Raw genomic sequence first — 6521 nt, forward strand, 5'->3', positions numbered from 1 at the left:
AACCTGTTTTCGCCTCGGTGAGGAATGTAGCCAATCACAGACATGTTCGTAGATATCTGCAACGCAATTGGCCAATCACAGGTGTTTGTCCAGTGTTTGTGTGTTTGTTGTATTTTTTACGGTCTATGGTCCAGGCGCTGAGTTCAGTTAACACACGCGTCAATCCTCTGTCAATAAAAGTGCAGACATTGTGAAAATAAGAGATTCATTGTATACCACCAGCTTCACTGCGGAACTTTGTGAAATTGCGTTAACTGAATGATAGATTTTAAGTGATTTTAAAGGGAGCGCTCTTTGCGAGCTGTCTGAGCAATAGGCTACAATCATTATTTTTTAATATAGTCTATAATATATTGAGAATTTTAATAAAACTTTTTTTCCCCCATTCTTGACAAGCAGCCACATACATGCATTAAAAAAACGCTATCTTATTGCGTGCAGAGGGAATTTGAAAGACAATCATTTGTCCCGCCCCTCGGACTGAGCCCTGTCAATGGTGAGTTTCCAGACCAAACATCTTGATGTGGGTCTGGCTTATCAGGCCCTGTAGTACACAGAGGAACTTAGTTGATATATGTGCATGGAGAAGTAGGTTGGATTAGTATGTCACATAAAGGTGGTCTGGAAACTCACAGGGCTCAATCTGAGGGGTGGGATAAACGGTTGTCTTTCAAATTCCCTTTGCACGTGATAGCGCTACAACCAACCAGAGCAACGAAGGTGAAACAGAGCTAGTTGACAGATTAAACTTTCGCCGTATCCGGTCGGCAAATCTCCGAACACATCTTCCCTTTTTAAGAATGACTTCAGTGCCGTTCTTTGTTCTTTTCTCAGAGAAAAGCTTAACTCCATGTCTTCCAGAGTCATGGTCAAAGTTGATTCGAAAGACCGCTGTTCGCCAGCTTCTGTGTTTACTAGAAGCACACAAGTGCAACTCAGCCCGTTGGCCGTCATTATGTTCCTGCCTGTGTGTCCTACAAAGGACGTCTCGTTTAATTCTGATTGAGGACACTTCGTATACTGCATCCTACACAGGATGTGTCCTCCGAAGGATGCAGCCTTTGAAATGTAACGAAATGAGACACAGCTAATGTGATTGGCCTGACCAGACGACACTCGCGGTAGTTTAGATTTTCTGCCGCTATATATGGAAAGGGAATGGATAATTGCGGCAATGGTGGAGTATTTGGGTGAAAAAAGATAATACATTAAAAAACTGTTTTTACATTTACGCAATCCATTTGTATAGTAAAATTCCATCAAATTTATTTGAATAATCCTTACATATTCATATTATGAATTAAGAATTTTAAATTAATAATAATAATAAAAAACTCAAGCCTAATAAAACATTTTTTTATGAAGCATAGTGCAACAAGGGAATGAACCATTTTACTTTATGTAATTTGAATTCATAAATTTAAAAAGAGCAACTAAAATAACACCTCAATAGCAGCTAACACCAGGCCTCTGGTTACTGTGGTAACAAAGATAAGGTTTACAACCCAAAGGAATGTAGAGTTTCCATCTTAATTCACTTTAAAACAGACAAATATGCAACATATCAGTGTTATAAGAATCTTTAACAGTTTCTCAATTGACATCCAATCAATTTACTCATGCAAAACACCCAGGAGACAAAAGATCAAAAGAACAACTCCTCAGTTGCCTCACTTCATTGCCATTCACAAATCCCTATAGTGGCCTTGTGGGATAGTAAAGTGGATGTGCACTTCAGAATCTTCCCAGAAGCTGTTGGTCATCTGGGTACTTTTTAACTACACTGTAAAAAATTATTTAGAAAAAAGTTACCTGGTTGCCTTAAAATTTTGAGTTCATTGAAATTAAAATTTTTAGTTAATACAATGAATTTTTTTTGACATTCGACAACCTTTATTAAAATATTATTAAAAGATTTTGTAAGCATATTGGGTAATTGTGTGTGTTTTATACCTGATGACGCAGTGAAACATGCCGAATAGTGCTATTTTCATGATTTATCACATTTTGTATGTGGTTCAGATACAAAAATATTGTGAGTTTCTATTTATTAAACAAATTTCCTTCATTGTATCAACTTAATTTTTTATTTCAATAAACTCAAAATTTTAAGGCAACCAGGTTACTTACTTTTTTAAGTTAAACCAACAAAAACAACAATAATTTGTTACAGTGTACTGTTTTAAGAATACTATAAAATAAGGCATACTACTTGGCTCACTCACACTACAAAAAAATATTCAGGTCTCCAATTGAAAATTTTCAAATGACTGATGACTTGATACATTTTCAGTTGGCTGAATTGAATTCCTGTGAATTAAATTGCATCTAAAAAATTTGATGTCAGTCACTAGAAAGTTTTCAATTGTAGAATATATATATATATATATATATATATATATATATATATATATATATATATATATATATATATATATATTTTTTTTTTTTTTTACAGTGCTTACTTGTGTTTTTTTTTTTTTTTATGTTTTTTGCCTACTATATAGTATGGAACTAGGCATATTTGTCAGGTCTTCTGTGGTGGTTTGTTGGGTTTGGTCAGCTGGGTCTTTCTTGTTTCTGTGTTTTGTAACTTTTGCTTAATTCATCTCTTAAAAATCATTAAAATATTGGTGTCGGGGACATTTTGAGCCCAGAGACTGAAGTGTACACCATGAGTTTTTACAATCTTAGCTTAAAGTTGGTGTGAAATGGATGTGACAATCGTTTTTTTTTCTCTCTCCCTCCCTATTGTGATTTTGTCTATAAGGAATTGATTGGATTGTTGTGGTTTGCTATTGCTGTAATATCATGTGTGACAGGTTTTCCCGACCTCACGCCAGTAAACAAGTCAGAGAAGAGATGCAAGTGGGAGGGGAAGTTAATTTGATTAAAAATTACAAGGGCACATGAAAAAAAAAGAAAGAAAATTGCATGGATAAATAAATTAAACCATAAAAAAATTACAATTGTCCATTTTGATTTCATGGTGACTTTAAATGTGTGATATGAATGTTTACAAACAGCAGATGACATGGTATTCTCATTTGAAACTAATAAGATCTTGGACCCAGAAAAAGTGTTCCTGTACATATGTTGTTGTCTGAGTTCATCCCAGAAGAAATGTAAGGACCCAGACAAGTGATAAATTGTTTATTAATTTTTCTTAATGCCTTTTAAATATATTTGAGCTATTAAAATGGTCTTGGGACAGAAAAAGAGGGTTAAATATATAGACCATCCATCAAACTCAAGAGTATTCTCATTACACATACACTTTGTAGATAATTCAGTCAGAGAATCCTTCAGAACACATTTAATAGCATCAACATGGAAAATCACATTGTGTTACCATAAAGCCAAATACAGTACAGACAGAACATGTGGTGTCATCTTTTGATTCCTTTGACAATATATTTTACTCACATTATATATTTTCCAATTTATGTCAGTCAGCACAAACAGACCCGTTATTTCATAATCACAGTTGTCACATCAAACACAATTTTTTTCTCTCCAATATTTTAAATGTAAAAAAAAATAAAAATAATTTTCACAACATAAAAACCTGCAGCACCAGAACAAATGAGGAAATAACGTAATTTATCTGGCAGGGCAGGTGTGGCTCAGGTTACAATGATGTTAGAGATTACTTGAGGTCTGTGTTGTTGGGGCTACTGAGATATTTATTCAGGAAGCTTCATAACAACACTTGATAAGACCTCATATACCAAAAACCGGTAGAGTGACATGTACAGTATTGCAGAAAGTGATGGGAAATAAGAGTGATTGATTGGACGTGTTTCTCAGGGCTGTGGTGGACAGCTGGACACCTACGTAATGTTGATCGGACTTGTTTGCTTAAGGCCGGTTTCACATCAGACTACATTTCACACATTTCACTTGTTTCTCTTTGCTCAGCAATCCAAACTGAGAACTGGCCAGAGAATCAAGCAACTTCCAAAAATCCTTGAACGTGACGCCCTTCCCCTCTTCCACGCTCATGTCTGTCAGGAGTTTGTGCAATCCTTCCTGGTCGCCTGCTGACTGGAAGAGATCAAAGGGTGTTGGAAACTTATCAAATGTTATCGTGATAATTGTGTATTTAAGTGACCCAATGCTTTTACTATTTCACTAATCTGAATAAATATATATTGGCTTTAAAATGCATTTGAATGTCTCACCTTAAAGTTTCACATATAGTGAGTCCAAGATTGTATTTTGAAAAATAGAAAATAAACCTTTTAAATATTTGAAGTCAACTTTAAATTGCAATTTATTTTCAGTCTTTTGGTCATTCATATGACAAAATAGTTTCAAGTGGGTGCTGTTGCTTATGGAAATGTGGCTTTTGGTTATGTAGTATGGATGATATTAGTTATTTTGAGAGACTGAAATGTAGCAAAGTGATGCAATGATTGGATTGTGAATCCTGACACACCTTCACCATGGTGGGCAGCTCTTTGGAGACCATGCTCTGGAACTCCTGGGCTGTGAGTGTGCTGGCATTAGTTGATGATGCTGAGTGGAAGTTTTCCACCAGGGTGTTGATGGCCAATTCTAGATCTGTGTACTACAGAGAGGGAGCAGTTTCAGTCTCAATCACAGCTAAAAAGTAATGTCTCCAGAGCCAGAAAGGAGTAAAACCTTTATTTTAACCTTTATTGCAATTATTGCCCCTTAAGGCCTATCTAAGCACCTCAAACCATTTGAGAGAAAAAAAGAGCGAGAGAGCGAGAGAGCGAGAGAAAAAGTTAGTATTAACACAGGGCTTAAATTAAGCATAGTTAAATTATGGCCTTCAAGTTAATTTTTATAAATGTGCCTTAGAAAAAAAGGAAAAAAAACCTTACTAATGTGCATCTTGAGACAAAACAATGGCACACATATTTTAAGATCATGTTAGTGGAAGTTGCTTTAGGCTAAAACAGCCTAAACATGCATTTTAGTCTGAGTATAGTTCAGGCCTTGCCTGTGAAACTTGGAGGAAAGTGATTAAACCCATTTGTAATCATATCTTCCCGGGACTTTCAGTACTGACTTTTTTACCATAATGTTTTCATTCATTTAAATGAATATTAAAAAGTCACAGAATTGTCATGCTTTTTTATTTCATGAAGCAGTAGCCTACCAGAGTTTTCTTCATCAGTTATACATTAGTTTTTTTTTTACTGTAACGGTTTTGATAAAATAAATCATCACATAATGGCAAGGCTTTGTTGCTAGTAATCCGTCTGTTTGCTGTTGAACAGGAGCTAACCTGTTACTACCTACCTCTACTCGCACATTGCATTCTTATGCCAAACAGTTTATCACATAGCCTACATATGCATTCCTAGAAACCACATTCGACTACTCTAGATAAGTCGGCGTCCCCCCATCTTGGAAAGGTCAGCGTGGCGATACTCACAGTTTCTGGGTGCGTCTCAATCATAGACCGTAAAAAAACAAGTCTCAATCAGCTCCCTCTTTTAGTAGTCTGGGCACTGATCAGGGTGTCAGCCCATTGACTTATGTCTTGATCAAGGCCCTGACTACAGATTGAAATGCACCCTCTTGTTGTGAAACTGCCTAGATATAAATTCCCGAAGAAATGGGATATCATAGATGAGTTTTTTCTGTTTGGTTTGTGTTTTTATATGCATTAGCTCTATATTAGATGTTTATAAATATACTATGGTAACTTTATAATGTTGTGTTAGCCGATGCATTCGTCTTGTATTGTGTTAGTTTAACAGTCTTTTGCAGATAGAGATATTCGGCGCCTAACTACGGGTTCAGTACTACCACCACGGACCGGTGTTTTGACCGTTACAATATGGAGGACGGCACTATGATGCATCTAGGTGTACTTCTATGGCTGAGTGTGACTGACAACTACTTACTGGGCGTTGGCCACACAAAAAGAGAGAGAAAAAGACATGAAACAAAACACGAAGCAAAAGCAGATATTTTAGTCCTAATCGTTTTTAAATGTCAATCATCACAAATATTCATATAGTAGGCTACTAATATTTTTTAAAATAACGTAGGCCTAACTTTTAGCCTAAATGTATTTGAACGGCAGAGAAAATTAGTCCACATTTAACACATTTCAAACAAAATTCTAAATTAAAGTACGTAAGTTACATAAGTTAGATTTTTATACAATTTAATTTAGTTTGAATATGGAAAGAAGTTGCACGTTAACGAATTTCCTCTATTAAATGTTTAAGGGAACCTATGACAAAAAAGTAGCCTAGGTAAAATCTAGCTATAGGTAGCCTACTAGATTATGTAAGTAAACATATCGAAACCATAAACAATTTACAATCAACACAAAAGAACAGCTTACCTGTGGATCCATTGGGCTCGTTTCATGTCCTGATTGTGCGGAAACTAGAGCAGGTAAAGTGAAGTGACGGTATTTCATCACCTGACCAGCGTGCTTCCGATCCGCCTACTCTTCACGCGCACACGGGCCAGGCCCATGCTTTCATTGTATTGGGGTTTATACGGAAATGTCTTGTAGGACTGTGTTA

At 35.9% G+C, this 6521-nt stretch overlaps 1 protein-coding gene across 1 annotated transcript; it reads right to left on the reverse strand.

Annotated features, from left to right (window-relative positions):
* Positions 1–3300: 3300 nt before the first annotated feature.
* LOC137083690 (protein S100-A16-like) lies at positions 3301–6472 on the reverse strand. Its single transcript, XM_067449633.1, has 3 exons — positions 6335–6472; positions 4442–4573; positions 3301–4047 (listed from the first exon to the last, which is right to left on the reverse strand). The coding sequence occupies exons 1-3, from the start codon at positions 6410–6412 to the stop codon at positions 3874–3876; spliced, it is 384 nt and encodes a 127-aa protein (XP_067305734.1). The 5' UTR covers positions 6413–6472; the 3' UTR covers positions 3301–3873.
* Between the last annotated feature and the right edge of the window lie 49 nt (positions 6473–6521).

The sequence above is a fragment of the Pseudorasbora parva genome, chromosome 7 (assembly GCF_024679245.1).
Source record: "Pseudorasbora parva isolate DD20220531a chromosome 7, ASM2467924v1, whole genome shotgun sequence".
In the NCBI taxonomy this organism is placed as follows: Eukaryota; Metazoa; Chordata; class Actinopteri; order Cypriniformes; family Gobionidae; genus Pseudorasbora; species Pseudorasbora parva.

What these genes read in the sequence shown, in the direction of transcription:
- LOC137083690 (XM_067449633.1), bottom strand. Translation starts at nt 6,412, where the DNA reads ATGAAATACCGTCACTTCACTTTACCTGCTCTAGTTTCCGCACAATCA. An exon ending in CGAGCCCAATGGATCCACAG is followed by an intron (nt 4,574 to 6,334) that starts GTAAGCTGTTCT and finishes CCCTCTCTGTAG; the next exon opens with TACACAGATCTAGAATTGGC. An exon ending in AGCTGCCCACCATGGTGAAG is followed by an intron (nt 4,048 to 4,441) that starts GTGTGTCAGGAT and finishes GATCTCTTCCAG; the next exon opens with TCAGCAGGCGACCAGGAAGG.